Source organism: Mangifera indica, chromosome 9, assembly GCF_011075055.1.
Source record: "Mangifera indica cultivar Alphonso chromosome 9, CATAS_Mindica_2.1, whole genome shotgun sequence".
Taxonomy (NCBI): Eukaryota; Viridiplantae; Streptophyta; class Magnoliopsida; order Sapindales; family Anacardiaceae; genus Mangifera; species Mangifera indica.
Genome location: NC_058145.1, coordinates 12,487,350 through 12,508,735, shown reverse-complemented (window position 1 = coordinate 12,508,735; position 21,386 = coordinate 12,487,350). Strand labels below are relative to the sequence as shown.

At 31.7% G+C, this 21,386-nt stretch overlaps 1 protein-coding gene and 1 pseudogene across 2 annotated transcripts; one reads left to right on the top strand and one right to left on the bottom strand.

Moving 5' to 3' along the window:
* Positions 1-1,239: 1,239 nt before the first annotated feature.
* Positions 1,240-3,544, bottom strand: LOC123224813 (SWR1 complex subunit 6-like). Of its 2 annotated transcripts, XM_044648537.1 has the most exons (5): positions 3,249-3,544; positions 3,043-3,148; positions 2,836-2,945; positions 2,551-2,757; positions 1,240-2,328 (listed from the first exon to the last, which is right to left on the bottom strand). In XM_044648537.1, exons 1-4 carry the CDS (start codon positions 3,336-3,338, stop codon positions 2,554-2,556), a joined length of 510 nt encoding a protein of 169 aa, XP_044504472.1. In that variant the 5' UTR covers positions 3,339-3,544; the 3' UTR covers positions 1,240-2,328; positions 2,551-2,553. The 2 variants fall into 2 exon arrangements, with proteins under 2 accessions (XP_044504472.1, XP_044504471.1); XM_044648536.1 differs by lacking the exon at positions 1,240-2,328 and having other exon boundaries at positions 2,396-2,757; positions 3,249-3,543.
* LOC123224812 lies at positions 1,241-1,957 on the top strand (annotated as a pseudogene).
* Positions 3,545-21,386: the final 17,842 nt, after the last annotated feature.

The following is a 21,386-nucleotide window of genomic DNA, read 5'->3' as shown; positions in this document are numbered from 1 at the left end:
ATATTCTCTGTAAGGTTTAAACTAAATTGCCCGAAATCTAAGTATAACTTGTTTGATTTGAAAACCTAACATCAATTTTAAAAAAAAATTTATTTATGTCCTTTGTCGCTTTATCTTATTATAAATTTAAAAAAACAATATTATATATATACATTTCAGATGCATAAATAAATATACAACTGATATATCATCATGTGATTGAGTGTTACTTTATTCTTAATTCAAAATCATTCAATCACATAGTGATATATTATTTATGTATTCAAAATATGTATATATAATTTTATGATAGGTAATAACCACCTTTCTAAGGTCTTAATTCTCGCCCGAACAGACAAACTCTTTGAATTAAAGCAGCTACAAAGTTTCTTAACCTTAAAGTCAAGCCCTTTGTCCCTTGCCAATTACTTCTCTTTCTCGTCATCTTCGGCTTCCCAACTTCTCCTGCGAGTGCAGAAACTCACTACCATGAGTTTATTGTAAGTTTATTCATCCTATATAATAATCATATTGTTTGGTAGGGAACAAACTATAGGAATATTATCTCTTTTTTTAGCGGTAAATTGAAGCCAAGCCAGTGAAGAGGCTGTGCAGAACCCATAACATTATTGCTGTGAATGGGATGTTTCAAGAGAAGACAGTCTTGTGATCAAGGCTATAAATAGAGCTCAATACAATGCCACCCTCCACTGGAATAATACAATGCCACCCATTACATTTTTACTGTGAATGGGATGTTTCAAGAGGGGCCGTTGTGGTGGCATGCTCATAGCAGATGGTTAAGGGCCACTGTATATGGAGCTCTCATATTTATCAGAGATTGGATATTCCATACCCCTTCTCAATGCCAAAGAATGAGATTCCTATTCTTCTTGGTACCTCATTTCTGTTCCTCTTTTGAAGTTGTGAAATAATTTCTGCAGGGTAGTTCTGATTATGACAACACCAACCCATGATGGCAATGTCAAACAGGGGAGTGGTGCGACAGGAAACCCATGGATGTCCTGAGGTTAGCAACTTTCACAGATGCAGCTCCATATGTTTCCAATGCATACACCATTAATGGTCAACGAGGCTATCTGCACAGATGCTCCAGCCAAGGTTTGCTGTTAGAACTCTTGTGCTATTCTTCTGCCTTGCTTAAGCCAGATGGAAAACCAGAAGTTTGTTGTGGTGTGGTGAATTTAGTCTCTAATATCACAAAGTAAATGACATAAATATAAATTGCAACACAGAAACTATGAGATTTCCAGTGGATTTGGGTGAGAAAATTCTTCTGAGAATTATCGACTCAGGGATGAATCAAGAGTTACCACTGCAATCCTTGAATATAAAACCACTCTGCAGCTCCAAGAAAGGAAAATCTTCAACTCCAATTTTCCACAACTCCCAGGTTTTAATGATGTAGTTACTGCAACTGCATTCACTGCAGGGATCAAAAGTCCACATGCTGTTGAAGTCTCACGTGATTGATGAGAACCTAACTTTCACAGTGGGTTTAGGGCTCATCAACTGCACAAATCCTAACAGCCCTCATTGCCAAGGTCCTAATGGAACCCATCTTGCCACAAGCATGAACAATGCCTCTTTTGTATTTCCCAGGGTCAACTCCCTGATGCAAGGTTACTACCAAGGCCAAACTGGTGTTTTCACTACAGATCTTCTGCCAGTTCCTCCAATACAATTTGATTATACAAACAATGTGAGCTGTGGCCTGTGGCAGCCAGCAAAAGTAACTAAGCTCTCTAAGTTGAAATAAGGATCCAGGGTACAGATAGTGTTATAGGACACAATCATTGTCACAGATGAGGACCACCCCATGCATCTTCATGGGTATGAATTCTATGTCATTGGATCAGGTTTTGGTAACTTCAACCCAAGTAGAGATACGGCAAAGTTCAAACTCGTTGATCCCACAAAAAGAAATACCATAGGAAAACCTCCAGGTGCCATCTGATTAGTAGCTGATAATCCAGGTGATTCACCATATTCAAGAGCAAAAACACATGCAAGGTTCTTTTCTTGTCACAGTGGTGTTTGATTATAATTTAAGTTTTTCCTCTAACTCACCAGGCTAAACAGGTATTTAGCTGATGCATTGTCACATAGATGCTCATTTAACTTGGAGTCTCACAATGGCTTCCCAGTTGAAAATGAAGTTGAGAAATTGCAGTCTGTACAGCCTCCACTAGATCTGCCGTAATTTTAAGTTTATCAACAAATTATCCCACAATTATAGTTTCCCGATTACATGATCTGTTGTTATCTAATGTCCTTAGATGTACATGTATTTATTTGCCTGAGTCTGGAATGATAAGTGCCAATAACCTGGAAAAAAGCACAATGTAGTGGAATGATAAAGGATATGCAAATTCCTGTAACAGCAGCAAAAATGTTTTCCTCTAAAACTAACTGCTTTAATATTAAAAGTATGGGCAAACCACTGGTGCAAAACTTAGCAATTTGACAATATTCATGCTACATACTAAAACGAGTAACCTTCAAATTTGATCCTTTTCTTACAAATTCTTTCCAGCTCAAGTCTCTAACCTTTCAGGAAACAAATTTGAGACATCGAGTATCATCATGTATATTCTGGCAACGGATGGAGCAAAAGCGCACACCACACCTGACACAAGTATAGCTTGCAGTAAATCCACAAACCGTGCAGAAATGGCGACGAGACTTGGAACTTGGAGGTCCCACAGCTGCCCTCAAATAGGATGGAACATGGGGAGGCAAGGATTCAAGGTTTGCCTGTTGATGCAACCAAAATTAGGACCTTTAATTTAATAAATTTTAACTGAGAATTAAAAGCACAGAACAGAGTCATTCCTCATGTAAGAGCTCAAGGAAAGTCCTTGGTGCCTTTCTAGCATCCTCAAGCGCTTTAGCCTGCCGGGTTTTTCGTTTAGTACCCTTGGATTGCTTCTTTTGTACATAGCCTGCAATGCAAAATCCAATTTTTTGGATTACTCAAAACACGAGAATTGCATACATTTGTCAGTTAAATAAGAATATTATTAAGGGAAGTTAGAAGACCTTCGTCATCATCATCAAGAGAAGCTTCGTCGTCGTCATCATTTATTTCAACATTTTCAATTCCGGCATTATCATTTTCCAGAGCCTCGAGGCGAGCAAGAGCAGCCTAATAAAAGTAAATTAAAAAAATATCTATCAAAATTCTTTTACTTTGGTCAAACCCCAGATGAGAAAAAATGAAAAAGAAAATTAAAGAAAATAAAAACCTGAGTTCGATTGTCGGCGCTGGCAAGGGCTGCAGCCATTTTGGGAGCAACCTTACGAGTCCGCATTGACATTCGGCGTTCATCTTCCATTTCTATAGACCTTAATTTACAAAACAATTTAAAAGAGACCAATACAAGAAGAAGCCGACGACGCTGGCACACAACACTATTAAACCCTCAGTTTCAGACTCTCAGCTCAACAAGACGAAGAGGGACTTAACAGGAAAAAAAAAAAAGAAAAATGACAAGGGTTTTCAGGAGTATTTGAACGGCCCAGACCCAAACAAAAATAAAGACCAGTCCCTGTAATTTGCGCCTCCTTTTCTGCGATTACAATGAAGTGACTTTAAATTAAATTAATAATAAAATAATATTTAATTATAAATAATAAATATATTAATATTAATATATATAATTAAATAATTATATTTAAATAAATAATAAAATATTATCTATATACTCAATTATACATATAAAATATATATATATATATATAAAAATAATATTACCTATATATTCATTCACTAATATCAACTGTCTAATATTAGTATGTGCATGGATAAATAATTATAGGACTTCAAGGGTAGCTTAATGATCCTTACTACTTGTACAATCCAATTTTTTTAGGCTATATGGCTATTTTTCATCTAAGGTTTGACAAACCAAACATTAGTATATAGCTCAACAAGTGCAAGTGAAAATGGCATAAAAAGCTCCAATACAATGATCTCAGTTCTCTCAATGAGTTACTCCAAGTAGAGAACCATACGAGACAACTAGTCCTAGCCAAAATGACCCATTTACAAGGCCATATATATCAAACATATCAGTTAGAAATCCCATAATTATAACCGCCAACAACTAAACCTTGATTCACTGGTTTCCCTTGTGGGGTTCTATCCACAATCCATAATAGAATTTGTGGAAATTGCAAAGATTGAACGTATTTTGGCTTAGTCTGGATCCATCCATTTTCTTGCAAGGAATGGGAAAATTGTACTTACTTGTTAGTCTGCATACTTTGAACTCTCTTACGTAGCTCATGAGTTTGAAAAACCTGGGGGCAATAATTCAATACAATGTAATTTTTTTTCCACGTGTATGCATGGTATGATATGATATGATAACATGAATATGAAAGATCATCAAGAGGACATATTAGTTTCGGAGAAATGGTAATGAAATTTCATAGAAATTATTTATTATGTGAAATCAAACCATAGGGATCACCATCAACATCATGAGGGTTTTCTTTCATCACCTTAAAACAAGGCGCCTGTTTGTTTCTGCAGTTCTGCTTGTGAAGAGGATTTAATATGTTGCAGCACCACTTGTTATACAAGAAATTGATACTCCTGAGACGTGGACCACATTTTTATTATTGTTATTATCATTATTATGAGTACCACTATATGTACAAATAAGCTGTATAATATTTTGTGTACAATCTGATATGTTTGTGTTTGATTGAATGATATAGAAGTAAAAGAAAAAATAAATAATTATATCACTTAATCACAGTCTACCACTATCTTCTTGATTAGATTTTTAAAGTGAGAAGATCCCGGAGTGGTAGCTATAAGAAGTAGGAATGATGAGTGTTGTAAGTAATTAATTAGAGAACATCACTGGAGAATGGAGGCCTACTACTAACTAAAGCTTAAATTAAAGTGGCTGGCTTTGTGGTTGCACAGAAGACAGAAAGGAAGAAGAAGATGATGATGATATGGCAATGCTTATGCCACGACAAGATTATTAAGGCAGAAGTTAAATTTACATACTGATATCTTGGAAAGGTCAAAAATATGATTAATGTTGTTCTGCATAAAAGGGTCCATGCCAAATTATTATAACTCTATTGGCATAGCATATATTCTTCTGACTATATATATATATATATATATATATTCATCACCATATATACCTTGGTTTCTGACTGTATAATTTAATGCGACATAAATGGGAAATTCAATTCATGCTCCCACATGCCACCCTCTGAAATTTTATGGTTGGGATTTATATCCTGCCAACTTCTGTTGCCCCACCTTCTTAATTCATTCTTTTCCTTTTTTATACTGATGATTCGACCTAGCCACCTTCATCAACAGTTTTCATTTGCAAAGCTTAGCTTTCTGTGTTTGTTAAATCACTATGATGGCGGAAAGAGATAAACAAAACTTTCAGACCAACGGATTAGAATCTCAAGTTTCCCAGCTGAGGTAGCTTTTAGAGATAAGAACGAAACAAGATTTAATTAATGTATTAATTTACTTAGATGGATTGGGAACATTATCCTACGTATATATGATAAGAATGCAGATCAAAGATCTGAAACTATAAACTGATAAAATTATATTCATCGTGGCATTTCTATTTGTGCCAATAATTTACTCGACAATGTTAGCAAGTTGGAAGTCATCTATTAAATAAAATTAATAATGGATTTTGATAAACCTATAATAAGAAAACCAATTACAAATCAAACATCAAATCTTGAAATCCCAATCACCCACGTAATTTAGCCAGGCCAAAACTTTATATTCAATTCATCCATATCAACTTTCTTTTCGTTCAATAAGAAATAGCTATAAACTTAATTAGTATTTAGTACATCAAATTCCTTTCCCCATACTGTAGAGAAACGTGGAGGTTTCTGTTTAAGCACATTGACATTGTCCACTATAATTCAAAAAGACTAAAATATAATTTTTGGGTAATTTGAGTGATAATAGAAAATATTTTATGTATTAGAAAGTAATGATTCAAATCTTTTCCAACAATATTTTAAAATTAAAATTTCGATTTACCTAATTTAATAGTTATGGGTAACCACTGAGTTTAAAATTTTACTTGTTTGAAGTGATCAAATTTAATCTAAAAGAACTATTCGATGCAAAGAAGGTTTCCCCGTTTAAAAAAAAATGTGAAATTGTTATTAAACTAAATATGTATAGAATTCTGAATACTAAAATAGATTTACTATAGATTGTTTGTTTCGTTGTCCCCATACAATAAGACACATCTTGTACCCTAAAGTTATATCAAACTTCTTAATATCAATATTAGGGCTATAAAATTATACATCTCAACCATACACTTGGCTTATAATGGCCAACCACATCATTTACATATGGCATATCAACAGTGAACAGATAACCACATTACATAAAAGAATTCGAATAACAAGTCAACATAAGCATCATACTCAATAAGAATTCTAATTGAAGTATTAAATTATTTTTATTTATGAATCAATTGCATGAAGAAATAACAATTAAAGACAACTATTTTGCTTTAAATATTGTAGATAGTTAATGATGTTCATGAAGAAAAGAAAGCGACGAGACCGTGACCTGAACGAAGTTTAAATTTGGGTAAGGAGTCAACATCCACAAAACCAATTGGTCCATTATTTAAAAGCCTGCAACAAATTTAAGTCAAAATGTGAAACCCTAGCTAGCTCAATAAATTGATCACTATATAAGGCTAGGGTTTCAGAGTCTCAGACCGGCTATTAAAAGGCAAATTTATAATCAAGGTAATAAATATAAAACTCTGGATGTACCAAAAATTAGATATGATATTTTGTTTTTCCAAATAAGAAAATCAAACCTTGAGGCAATATGATGATCTAGAAAGAGAAATTTTGATCATGAAGAACAACTGATGAAACCATGAAGTAATAAGTAAGCTCTCTGGTTTACTCATTTTGAAAAGCAAATTCACCCAAATCTGAAAACAGGTGCTCACACTTGTACAAGTCTATATGATTTTTAATACCAAGATGAATAAACCAGAAGAATCTGGGAAAATCAAAATCTGAAGGAAAGACATATATGTTGATTAATAGAACAGAAAGAAGTAGGAGATTGTGAACCACATATTTTTACCTTTGAAGATATCATCAATAATATAAGCTACCAATATTGAACTTGATCCATAGAGACCCCAGGTTTTATAGCTTATATCAAAGATGAAACATCAGAAAACCTAGATGCTGAAACAAGAACTGATAACTTGTTGTAAATAAACAAATTCATCAGTCAGGAACAAGAAGAATCCCAGATCAAATACCTTGCCATGCATGATTTGGAAAAATAAAAAACAGGAACATAATCAAATGAAATGAGAAGCTTCGATCAGCCTTGACGAAACTTTTATGTGGATTGCTTAGCCAAAAAAAAAAAAACCTTTTATGTGGATGTAACGAAAAAAATACATATATGCCAGTAAAACAAACACATACCCAGAAGCCGGAAATTGCAGTTGAAGTTGAAACTGCACCCTAAATAGTAAGAGGAACCCGTAAAACTCAGGATGGATAGCGCCAGTGATGATTAAACTATGAATCATCGTTAAGGAATCATGGCGCTATCCCTCCTGAGCTTTACAGATTCTCCCATACTGTGAATATATAGCTTCAAAACCTCCATAATAAATATATAAAGCTAAAACTGAGCTAGCTCTCTTGAAAGTATCTCCGGGAGCTCACATGGAGTTGTGGGGAAGAAAAGAGGAGAGATTGAGAGTATTTATAAGCGAAAGGAGACGTGGTGTGCATACATGTGAGAGCTGGCAAGAGGCTTTGGACCAAGTAAAAATGTTATTAATTTCTGTGGAGAGACGGTTTTTTAATTTAATTTAAAATGTTTAGTATTTTTATTTATTATATTTTCTTCCTCTCATTGAATTGCAATGCAATATGTTTACTTTATACGCTGCCGACTACATTTGATAAATATCCATGTTTAAATCAACGTACTACAGATAAGTTCGGCGCCCATAATAACAGAAAAATGACTCCAAGTCACCATGGGATGATACAAAACCCTATGTATGTGCGTGTGTGTGCATACACACACACACACACATTTGCTCCTTCATCCTCATCAAAGCAAATTTGCAATAAGGATTATGAGGAAGACATAGCATTTATATTTGTCACACGGATACATATTTGTTCTTGATATTGTTTGATTATCAAGGCCAAATTAATGGGGTATAAAAATTTTGCTGCATAGATGAATTAGAAAGAGGGAGAAGGTCTTTGGCAATAATATTATATGCATTTATTATTGGAACAATGTGGATATATATTGATTAAATTTTGTTATCTTTTAATAAAAATTGGGTGAATATGTAGTCTAAAAAGGATTTATTTTATAGTTCTGATGTAATAATTCAGAAACGAGTTAATACACTTCATATTGTAATTATAATATTGTAATTATAAAATTAGGATTATAAATGTGAACTAATATAAGATTATTGACTTCCTTATGAGTGAGTTCAATTAACTCATTTTAGTTTTTAATAAAAGAAAGGCAAAATCCCCTTTCTAGTTACGCAATATATCCTCCTGAGATCTTTTATGCACATCGCAATAGAGAAATGAGAAAGAAGACCTGCTCAAAGGTTGATAATCAAACTGTTTTACAACAATTTTCACAACAAAATAACGCAAACAAGTTTGTCTTTGTCTTTAATCTTCGTATTATAATATTAAATAATGTATTGTGATTAAATCATAAATTTGGATAGAATTATTAAGTTTTATAATTTCAAAATTGGTTGTTTAATTATGGTTTTTTGCTTATATTTATAATAAACATTAATTTGAATATTAATATAATATATTATGGTGTAATTAAATATTTTTAAATTAATAATAATACATTATAATTGATATATGAATTGATATTTATTATAACATCATACGAGAATAGGATTACTTTAATTAAAGCTTTGGGTGGGTAAAGAGTCATTATATCATAGGTCCATAGTTTGCCCTTCACCATCCCAACACCACTACTGCATTTTACACTTTTGGAGTCGCCAATTCTATTCGTCAAACTTATCATGATCATTTAATAATCTTATTATTATTTGCAGTCGGCAATATTATCAAATCAATCTCTTATTTAATTTCCACTTAATCAGAGAAATAAATGGTTCAATATGTAGTGTAAAATTCAAAAATAATGTTATATATATATATAATATAATTAAGATATATGAATAATATGTTATTATGTAATTAGGTATTACTTTATTTTAATCTAATTAAAATTATATATTTAAAAATATATATACATAATTTTATTAAAAATTCAATTTGTAAAAATGGAAATATGATTTAATAGTATATAATATACTTGTCTCAAGAATAATTTGAATAACAAAATAATAATAGATCAAACTTCTTCCACTATTTCAAATAAGGTATCTCATTAGAAAAAACCATACATACAATTAGATCAAGAATCTTTCTATGTAAACGTGAGAATCCAATTATAAAACAAATGGGAAGAAAGTGAAGAAGGAATGAAGGAAAATTTGTAAAATGGTGTTAGTATAATAAAGATAAACGTGGATAAAGGGAAAGTATACATTGGGGAATGGACATTCATTCTAGTATGCCTTGCGCCCTCTTTTTTCTGACTCAAAAAGCCTCGGCACTTGCACCGCCACCTTCACCGCCTTCATCGCCTCATGGCTTTTAGAGTCAGCTGCATTTCTATAGAATCACTTTCTTAATTTTGCTTTCTTTCTTCAGTACAGCTTACAGAGAAGGTGGTAGACTTCAGGCCCCTAGTTCTCACACTCTCACATCTCGAGGTCTTCTCTTTTCCTTCTTTCTTTTCTTCTCTTCTCCTCTCTTCTCTGCTGATCATTTAAATTTTATTAATTTTGATCGACTTCAATGCCCTCGCAACATCTGACCAACTCATCAATAATTATAAATATTACCATTATCATCCACTTTAATTTCAGATATCAACACTTTATGTATCAATTATCATTTTCGTTATCGGAACTGTGTTTTCCGATGTTAACTGTCAGGTAAAAACGGATTTAATCTTGTTAAAAATTAGCGACATAAATTTTCAGAAATGATGATACCGATAATTATTAGTTGATTGAATTTTACTTTTCTTTTCTATTAAAAATTAAACTTTCAAATTTTTTTTAAGGACAAAATTTGAATTTTATCACACAAAAATGGGTTTTATCTCTAAATATATATTATGTTTGAATAATATTATATGTACATATTTTTTAGTTACATATAATGTGTTATCATGAGAATAGGTGTTACATTAACTTTAATTTAAAATTACTTAATTACTTGATAATACACATCAAGTGTGTACTTAAAACGAGTATGTACAGTATTATTAATTATGTTTTTTCTATAATTTCTCTATGAGTAATAGGCCAAAAGACTTATTCCCACCCAAGGTTTAGTCTATTTTTAAATATCTATCTATTATCCAATTTTTGTTAAAATCTTCTATTAGAATCAAAAGTTAAATGGTAATTTAACTAGTAATATTAAAAAATATAAAAGTTTATATCATTTTTCTCTCTTCGTTTGAAAACTAACAATTTACCTTTTAGGATTAAGTTTTGAAAAAACATATTTTCCCTCTAGAGTTTCAAAATCTTCCATCCATTTTTCAACAACCGTCCATTTCCATATGACTTCTTTCTCCACCATCAACAATGGATGATAGCATCTCTCTTTCTCTCTCTGACAAAGAAGGTAGAGAAGACGACACATGTCAAACTCTGAACAACGAAGGATTTGTTGTCCAAGCAAAGCCTTCAATTGGGTTGTCCTTCTCTTTTCGATGACGATGGACTAGGAAGAGATGACAAAGGTTGAAAAGAGAAGATAGCTAGAGACAGATTGTGTCAGTCATAGGAAGAGAAGGTGGTTGGACAAAGATGGATAATCATCAGAAAATGGAAGGAAGATTTTAAAACCCTAAAGGGAAATATAATTTTTCAAAACTTAATCATGAGGGAAAATATTTAGTTTTTCAAACCAAGGGAAAAAAATGATATAAACTTTTGTATTTTTGAATATTAATGGTTAAATAACTGTTTTACCTTTGACTCTAATAGAAATTAGATGACATGTGGATATTTAGATTTTTCAAATCCTTAGGTGAGTATTTGGAAATGGACTAAACTTTGGGTGGGAATTAGTCTTTTGGCCTGAGTAATATTACGTATATTCATTTTAAGTAAACAAATGAGTATACACTTATATGTGTCATCGTATAATTGAGTATATCCTTAATTCAAAATCACACAATCATATGATGATACAAAACAAGTATATACTTATTTATATACTCAAAATAGATATACATAGTTTTATTATTTTTGTATTATATATCAAATGTCTATATCAACATACAAGTTGTCTACATCATCAAATAAAATATTCATATTAATATACCAAAGTAATCACATTAACATTTTTAATAGGAAAAAAAATTGTCATATCATTCATATTTAATTTTTTTTGAAGTTAAGTAATAATTGATACATAAGGTGTTGATACATAAGGTGCAAACTCTGAATCTCTTAAATTTAGCCCTTTATCCGTTTGCACTTGAATTTGTCGTTTAAATCCATAGCTAGAGTGAGTAGCTTATTGATAAAACAAAGTTGTTTTAACTAATAATTAGCAAAACAATATTATTTTGTTAATAAGTTATGAACTTAAACCATAAATTTAAGCCACAGATTCAAACAACTGAATTTGAATTAAACTTGAGCTATAAATTCAAACTATAATTTGAATTAAACTTGAATCAGACTTAATTGAACTTTTTTTAATTTTAAGTTGACTCTACTTAAAAAACGAATCGGCTCTTCTTGTTTGAATTTAACTTGAATTTGAATTGAATAAATTCAAACTGAATTAAATCAAGTTAAACAGACTTTTAAGTTTGAGCCAACTCAATTTAGGTCTAGCCCTACTTAGTAACCCTACTATGCCAAAAAGCTCATTTCCATCTTTCATCCTTTCTCTTCGGTTCCTATTTCTCCTATTATATGTACGCCTCCGCCCTTTCTTGTACTAGTCTTTTTATTTTTTTCCTAAATCAATACTTCATCCTTAGACTTCAATATTTAGATATTCAAAACCCCATCGAAAGTACTGTACGTATTAATACCAAACTAGCTGTCATTAGTGTTTTCAAAATATTTGTCTTGCATTGTATTTTAAGCATATATTATCTCAGTGAATCACATTCTAATCAATCGGCATTCCAACTCATGTCGGTTTGTCATTGAGTTGAAGTCTTTGGATTTCATCACAATTTTTTAAGGTTTCGCCAACTTATGACGCCGGTGAATTAAGTAAACAACATACAATAGCTAGCCATTAGTCATCTGGATTTTTCACAACGTTTTCTGAAATGATCAAACAAAAAATATCTAATTTGGAACTTTTATTTAACCTTTTCATGTGTGAAGAATGAAATCTAAAATTAAAGAGTTCATTGTGTTGAAGAGATATGGCAGGATTGATTTTGGTTCCTTCATGCTGAATAATTCAGTTGAGTTCGCTGCAAAGAAAGTTATTGCTTGTTCTATGTCGCGGTATGGGAATTTTCCACTTCCAATTTACAACACATCAATCCTAGGCTTATGATATTGAGGATCAATTAACAGGTTTATCTGTTTGTCCTAATTTTATTTTGGTGAAAGACGTTTTTGGAATTACTATTATAAAAAAATCTAATCTTTAATATTCTATCTGGAAACGTTATGATAAACTGTTGTTAAGTTGGTTGCTAGCTTCAATTTCGGAATCAATGTTTAACCAAATTTCAAAGAGTTTGGATGCAAATGGTTTACGGAGAACCTTAAAGACTTACTTTGTAATTGAATCAAGTGCATCTGAAAAACACTTTATAGACTCCAAAGAAAGGGATGATGAATGTAACAGCTCCCTTATTTTGTGTTTATATCAACAATGTAAATGATTACCGTTAATATTTGTAACAGTACATGATTCAATTATATTTGTTTATGTGCCAATAAAAAATATAGCAACATCTATAAATGCCACTAAAAGTCATAAAAAATGCTACTAAAGGTAGACTATTAATGAAGAAGAATTAATCGTGGCTAATGAATTAGGAGCTAAATTTGACCCGTGGTACAAGTTACTTCTAAGATTGATTCTCAAAATGATGGCATATCTTTAGCAGAGACTAAATTCATTTTACCCAAATATAATTAGAGGATGAATAAAAATGCAACAATGTCTCTTGATATATATGTATAGTAATTCAACTATTGTTAATCAAAATGGTAGAATTTCAAGAGTTTCAGGCCAATAACCATAATGAGCGTTCTTGAATCATTACACAAATGTCTTACAATGATGAGACTGAAATACATCAAGGGTCACAATCAAGAGCAACATCAATGTTACGTCGATTTACTCTGTATATAAATGAGTATATATTTATGTGTATTATTATAAGATTAAGTATTACTTTATTTTTAATTCAAAATCATTTAATCGTATAATGATATACATAAATATATGCTTATTCATATATCTAAAATGAGTATACATAATTTTATTATAAAAGAAAAGGGTAAACCTAATCGAAAGAGGAAGGTGATTTGTCAAATATGTGACTAAACAGCTTACATAGTTGACAAGATTTCTAATGTAGAAATATCATGGATTCAACAAATAGTCGTCATACCATAGAAATCATCATCATGCCTCTTAAGAAAAGTCTCCACTAACTTGGATTCTACAGTAAAGTCTAATATTGTTTCTCGTCTCCTCTTCATTTAGTCAGAAACTGTCACCGAATTGTCATCAACTATAAGAGAAACTCTACTCAAACTCTCTATGCATCTCGGATAAGATCATTATTGAATTGGTGGGATAATGATTCCCAAACTCTCGGTAATGTGTCTATATGAACTCATTTTCATAATGGGTGCATGGATATGCATCTTCTTTATGTGCGGTTGTAAGTTTTGTTTAAAAATTTCTACATGGCACCTTATCTAATATGTTGATGTGATAATTAATGGATAAACAAGTATGCGCCCTTTAAGTATAGCCGTTCATCAATTTAAGAATCAAATATAAATCTCTTTAAAACACAAAATTCAAACCACTTCAAAAGAACTCAAAATATTAAGGGAAAAAGACTATTTTACTCTTGGATGTTACCATACATTATTTCTAATAGAAGTAATTAACAATATAGATTGCAATGTGATGACTGTTGTTGCTAGGTTATGCTCATGCGTGTGTAAAAACAGATGTATTTTTCCTTGTTTGATAAAATGAAATATAAGTTATGAGTAACATTATGTATTCACATGTTTTGAACATAATTTTGATAAATTAATTATATGTTATCATATAATTAGGTATTATTTTATCTTAATTCAAAATTATTTAATCATATAATAATATATTATTTATATATATATAAATTATATATAAAAAACGTATATATATAGTTTTATTATTAAATTATAGGTTTTAAATATTCTATATTCCTCTTGTTTGTTATTTGTTTTCTTTGTTATTATTCAAGCTTTTCATCTTGTGTGTTTTTGACCAGAATATACAAGCCCACTAATCTCCCTCGAATGAAGCGGAGATATACGCAGGACTGCTTGAACGTGGTCAAGCCGAATGAAATTCGGAAGAAAGTTCAAGAGTTTTTCAGTCGGCACACCCCACTATATACATGAATGTGTGAACGTGGGGATGTGTTTGTGTCAAATCAGTTGCCACATGGAAGCTATAGACTTCACCCCCTCCCCCTTTTCCTTAACGTGTAATCATAAATTACCAACTAGCTTATGCATACACTAAATATAGATTTATATTTATATTTTATTAAAAAGGTTTGATGAAGACTTTCAATCTCTGCACAACATGTCTAATGGGGTGGAAGTCATGCACTGTGAATAACTAAGAAGATATTGAAAAATCAATATGTACCAATAAGAATAGAGTCAAAGAATATAATCATATGATAGAAGCATAATTTTCAAAACCATAATAGGGTTGTCAAAAGGGAGTATTATTGTCAGGAGAATAGAAAAGGTAATAGGGTTAGAAAACTTATTGTAGGTGGAGAAGACTGTCAATCCCAAGAGAAGATGTAGGTGGGCAGTCCACAATGGCAAGTTGTGAAAGCAGAATCCACAATTCAGACTTCAGCAGATATGTAAATATATTTGCTACGTCAAATCACGTATATTTGTATTCATTTTACTTGAGTATGAAAAACACAAGTCGATTTGTGATCATGTTCCTAAGATTTCTTGCAGCCACAAAGGTGAGGGCCGACACCGACAATATTCTGCTGTTTCACTTAACGCCAGAGCCGGGTCATCAGGGCGAGCCATGGCCCCTCCGGGTCGTCTCCCTTTTTCCTAAATCATCTGAAGCGTGCAATACAATAAAATTATGTATATTTATTTTTTATATATAATTTAAATATATAAATAATATGTCATTATATAATTAGATAATTTTGAATTAAAGATAAAATAACATCTAATTATATGATAATATATACTCTATATACTTAAATTATGTATCAAAAAAATATACGCATAACAATGCTCGCTTGTAATATGTATTATGACGGTTAATTTAAGACCAAATGACTATGTCCCACCAAAGGTTTGATGAAACGATAAATTATTATCGTTTAAATTTTAAAAAGCAAAATTCCCACCAATCATCTATTTTTGTTAATGAATTTATTAAGTTTTTCAAAAAAAATTATTGTTTTACCCAATTATTAAAATTGGAAAACGGTCATTAATATTTAATATAAATATTAATTACCAATGTATCTTTATTAATTAAAAATGTATCATCTTGACTCCTAAAAAATTAAATTCTAGCCAATTTTAAAATATTGTATTTAAGTCTGTTTTTTAAGAGTGTTATTATCACTTTTGAAACTATTAAAAGATATATTGAAATTTTAAATTTTGAAAAAAACCCTAAACTTTTTTAATTTCAAAAACTCCTCTAAATTTTTTTAAAAATAGGTTTACCTCATAAACTTTTGAAAACAAATAATAGAATAATAAAGAAAAAAGAAAAAAAAAATAGAATAATCCATTTCATTTAACAGAATTCATTAACCAAATAAAAGAAATGGGAAAGAAAACAGAGATGGGAATGAAAAAAATTTCCGCAATCAGGGACGGGCTAAGGATAGAGATACATGTGCCCTCCCCATCCCGGCCCTTCCCGTCCCCACCCCCATCCCCATCCCCATCCCCATCCCTATCCCTTTATATTAACATATTTATTTAAAATATTAATATATTTTTTATAGTTTTAAATTATTTATGTTTTTCACTTTTATTTAGGTTTTTGTTGTATATATTAAAGTAGTTAATATATTATATTTGTGATATTTAAAATAGTGGGTTAATTTTAATTTTATTTAATTATATTATTTAATATATTTATATTATGTTTAGAAGGCAAAAAAAAGAAATTTTTTTTTGTGGGTACAGGAAGGAGATTTTTTCTCGCGGGGATAGGGAAAGAATTTTTCTTTGCGAGGAGGGGACGGAGAATCATTTTCATCCCGTAACAGGGACGGGTCGGGGACAGAGATTGATATCTTCTACGGGGACCCGCCCCTCCCCGTTGCCATCCCTAATTCAAATTATGAAAGTTGAAGATGTGAGCAGCACCTTTGAAGGATAGATCCACAATGACATTGGTGTTTAGTTTAAAGTATTCAAAAATTACTCTACTTATTTATCTTTCAATTCTGATAAAACTTTGTTTGATTTATTAAATGATAAAAAATTTCAGTAATTTTCTATTACTAAAAATGTATAATAGTTAATATAAAGGTTAATTTGATTTTCATCCCCACCTTATATATTAAAATACTATCAAAATAATCTTAATTTTATAATAATTTTATTATTATTTATTAATTTTTTAAGACATAAATAACCTTATTTTTAATTTATATAACAAGTAACAAGATGAATGTTTTAGAATAAGTATATCAAAGACATTTAAGCAAAAAATATTTTAATATTATTTTATTAAATTAAATAAAATATAATAATTATTTATATCCATTCATTTTTATCATCATAGTAATAATTTATACTTAATAATCTTTTAGGTAATTATTTTTGTAATAATCTTTCTAGTAATAAAAGATCATTTGAATCAAATGCAATGAAAGGAAAAGGATGAGTTGCCCATAGCAAATATTTATCTTGCTTGGGATATAAGATGGTTTTATTCAATGTATCAAAAGAAAAAAAATGACTAAAGGCTTATGAGATAAATTCTACATCAAATATGATCATTTTATGAAAACAACTAAACAAACAGATGATGGAGAGATAGATCATTTCTGCAACAACACAAAATGATTTTATCACTTTGATTAGCAAATCATAAGCTATTAGCCCTAAGAGTTAGAAAAATTTGTAGAATATTAGAACTTTTAAAGTGAAAGTCTTGGTCTTAACTTTTGTTATGTTTATGAAACTTTAGCTTACTAAATGTTTAATCACTGTATCCTGAGTTTACCTATTCAACAAATACATGAAAAAAAAAAAAACAACTTCGTCAATTTGTTTTCTACTTGATTTGTGGGATATGTTAGTCATAAACACCAACATGCTTGTTCATTGATCAGTGATTGACCCTGCAAGTTTGTTGCCTGTGCTTTCGATTGAAATTATCAATCTTTGCTTTAGGGCCAAAATAGGATCCTGAATCACCAAATAGTCCATTAAAATGGGCTTAAAAATGCAAGAAATGTTTTAGAATATCAACTATCTCGGCCCTTTAACGAAAAGTTGAAGAAAAAAATATTCAACGCAAAGCTACAGCGAGAAATATTCATGAAAACCAATCAAAACAAGGTTTAGAAAAATGCAAGGCTGAGAAGTAATGACCATCAGCTTCGCTTTGTCTAAATTCATTAGTAATTCTGCCACCTTCTCCACATCCTCGGAGACTAGCTGAAACTAGTTATTGTTGTTTGAGAAATGGTGGCTTAGCAGGTGCCTCAAAGCCTATAGTTGTTAGTGGAAATCCCCCCACTTTTGTATCTGCTCTCAGTCGCCGTATTGTTGCTGGTTTGCATCTTTTACTTCATACTTTCTGTTCCTTTTTGGGGTTATTAATTCTTATTCATGCTTCTCATTCCTTTAAGTACTTGGATATTTATCTCTGTAAATAACTAACAGTGCATGTTTTGTAGAATATGTGTTGATCAGCATAAGAACATTGCTACTGAAAATAAAAAGAATTGCTTTGGGCAGAATTTTTTTTTCTTTTTGTGAGTGTGGATATATTATTGATGAACACAGTCTCTCTCTCTCTCTCTCTCTCTCTCTTCAAACAAATTGTTACGATATTCCTGGTCGATGGAAATCATCCTAGCTGAATAATAACAACCGATATGATGATCATTTTGTTTGAGTGTTAGATATTGATTCAGCTTGGTGATGTACTTGATAGAGGTGAAGATGAAATAGCTATTTTATACTTATTGAAGTCATTGGATATGCAGGCAAAAACTGAAGGTGGAGCAGTTTTTTAGGTTTGTGTAGTTAACTTGCAAATATTTTTAGTTAATGTTACCTACATCTCTGATGTTAAAGAAATTGCTTTAAATGCGTAAAAAAATATAATTTATAAAATGAAGGGTTCAATGAAGATCATGTTACCTGATCATCAGGTCCTCCTTAGTCTGCATAAATCCTTCTGGATTGGTTATGCAAGTTTCTTGTTATTGGTTTCACTTCAATTGGTTCCATCAGAAGGATTCTTTCTTAAATGTTGTAGTTTTCATTTGTGAAATTTTTCCTGAGTACGCTAATAATTTACTTCTCAGGAGACTATGAATGTTCAAGAGGACTTTTTGTAGATTCTGGGGGATTTGATGAGTGTGCTGATTTCCTGGAATACTTGAAAGACTACCATTATGATTGGGAAGAAGCTCTTGTTGGCTGGATTGGTGCATCTAAAAGATGGAAAGCTTCTGAAATCCATAGCAGTGTCAAAGTTCAATCCATTTGTTTCCAGGAAGTTTCCTGTTAAGTTAATGTTCATTACAAATAAGGTCAATGAAATTAGATTTTTTGACATGTGCCAGGTGCTTGAAATAATAGGCAATGAAGCAAGAGCATAAGGAGCAAAAGTGACACTGTAAATGAGCTTCATATTGTTGCTTATATATATCCATGATCAGCATATATGTTTAAGGCTCTACAAAGGAAGGCTGTGCAAGTTTTGACAATCAAATACCAACAGGAAAGACAAAGAGGCAGAAGGAAGCTTTGTATGATGCCCAGAAACCGGAGTTGATTATGGCTGGCATGCATGGCTTCGTCTTGAACGATATTGTTTGCAACTGAATTCATATTCATATAACAAGTTGTTTAATAATAGGCTTGATAGTTGGATGTGAAAATGGCGCTGCATCACCGAGGTTGTAGCTTTATGGCCTCACATGAACCAGACAACTTTTTCATCTCAGTTTGGATACTGAATGTGTTAAGAGTGATGAAGATACTTCCGATTAAATTTCGAGTAAATTACATTTTCCCAGCCAAGGCTAAAACACTTTTTGTACCGTTCATGGCAGAAATAACACTAGAGGTGGATATACACCAAATCGAGTTGGAATACTTTCTAGCTCGAGTTTGATTTGAATAAAAAATAGTTCGATTTAATTCAACCTTAACTTAAATTCATGATTTGAGTTTATAGCTTATTAACGAAATAACATCATTTATCAAAAAAAGGCAAAACAACACCGTTTTATAATTAAGTCACGAAATCAAATCACAAATCTGAGCTATGAATTCAAACCGTCGTTTTGATCTATGAATTCAAACAATAGATTCAAGCTAAGAATTCGAGTCAAACAAAGTTGAATACCTCAGAGTTGGACTTCCACCCAATTTAAAAAATGAAGCGAATCTTTTGACTCAAATTTGAACTAAATAAATTCAAGCATGATCTAATCAACTTTTGAAACTGAGCTAATTCGGTTTGAATCTAACTTTAAATAATATTTTTTAACCAAAAATTAAACTTCATTTAAAAAAAAAAGATTTTGGAACAGTGAGAATAAAATAGAAATTTATACTAAAATAAAACATAATTCACAAACAAAATTTGATGACATGTAAATAAATAGAATTTTCAATTATAGGGAAAAAATACCATTTCATAGGAGTTGGGATGGGACTTTGTCATTTAGCCTTTCTAAATTCTATCGTGTGAGTCGAGTCAAAGCTCCCAAGATTTTGTGAGTAGATGTAATGCCAATGTGTTTCTTGCACCATATCCTAAAGAATAAAGGCTGTTCAAATAAATAGGCCAAACGACTATTTCCCACCCAAGGTTTGATGATTTCTCAAATATCTCTCTTTTAACTATGGAAATATCAAACACCCACCCATGATCGGTTAGATTTAACAGAATCCTAACGCCTAAAAATTTTATCTCTTTTTGCCCCCCTAAACTTTAAAAACTAAAATTTTTCCCCAGCCTAAGTTTTAAAAAATCACAGTTTCATCATAGGGTTTGGTTTTGAAATCTCTGGCGACCTCTCCGGCTCTGTTGCCGACGGCCTCTCCCTCCCGAAGTAACCTCTCCTTCTGGCGATCTCTTTCCTCCAATTTGAAGGTCCGATCGGTGTTGGAGACTCCTTGGGAGACGAAGAACTTCGTCGGGGAAGACGAAGTTCTTCGTCTTCCCAGACGAAGATGAAGCCGTCGTCGTCTTCATCTTCCCAGACGAAGATGAAGCCGTCGTCGTCTTCGTCTTCCTCGACGAAGTTCTTCGTCTCCCAAGGCGTCTTTGACGCCTATCGGACCTCCAAATGGGAGGAAAGAGATCGCTGAAAGGAGAGGTTGCTTCGGGAGGGAGACGTCGTCAGCAACGGAGCCGGAGAGGTCGCCGGAGAGGTCGCCGGAGATTTCAAAACCAAACCTTAGGGTGAAACTGTGATTTTTTAAAACTTAGGCTGGGGGAAAATTTTAGTTTTTAAAGTTTAGGGGGGTAAAATTATATTCTATTTTAGTTTATTTTTAATATTATAGCAAAAATAACGATTTTACCCTTATCACCGTTAGAGTTTTGTTAAATCTAACCAGTCATGGGTAGGTGTTTGGTGTTTCCATAGTTAAAAGGTGAAAACTTGAGAAAACATCAAACATTGGGTGGGAAATAGCCATTTGGCCAAATATTCAACATTTGAACATTGATCATTGTAAAGGAACAGCATTACTAGAAATGAGTAATTTTGCTTGGAATTT

What these genes read in the sequence shown, in the direction of transcription:
- LOC123224813 (XM_044648537.1), bottom strand. Translation starts at nt 3,338, where the DNA reads ATGGAAGATGAACGCCGAATGTCAATGCGGACTCGTAAGGTTGCTCCC. An exon ending in GCGCCGACAATCGAACTCAG is followed by an intron (nt 3,149 to 3,248) that starts GTTTTTATTTTC and finishes TACTTTTATTAG; the next exon opens with GCTGCTCTTGCTCGCCTCGA. An exon ending in TCCTTGAGCTCTTACATGAG is followed by an intron (nt 2,758 to 2,835) that starts GAATGACTCTGT and finishes TTGCATCAACAG; the next exon opens with GCAAACCTTGAATCCTTGCC.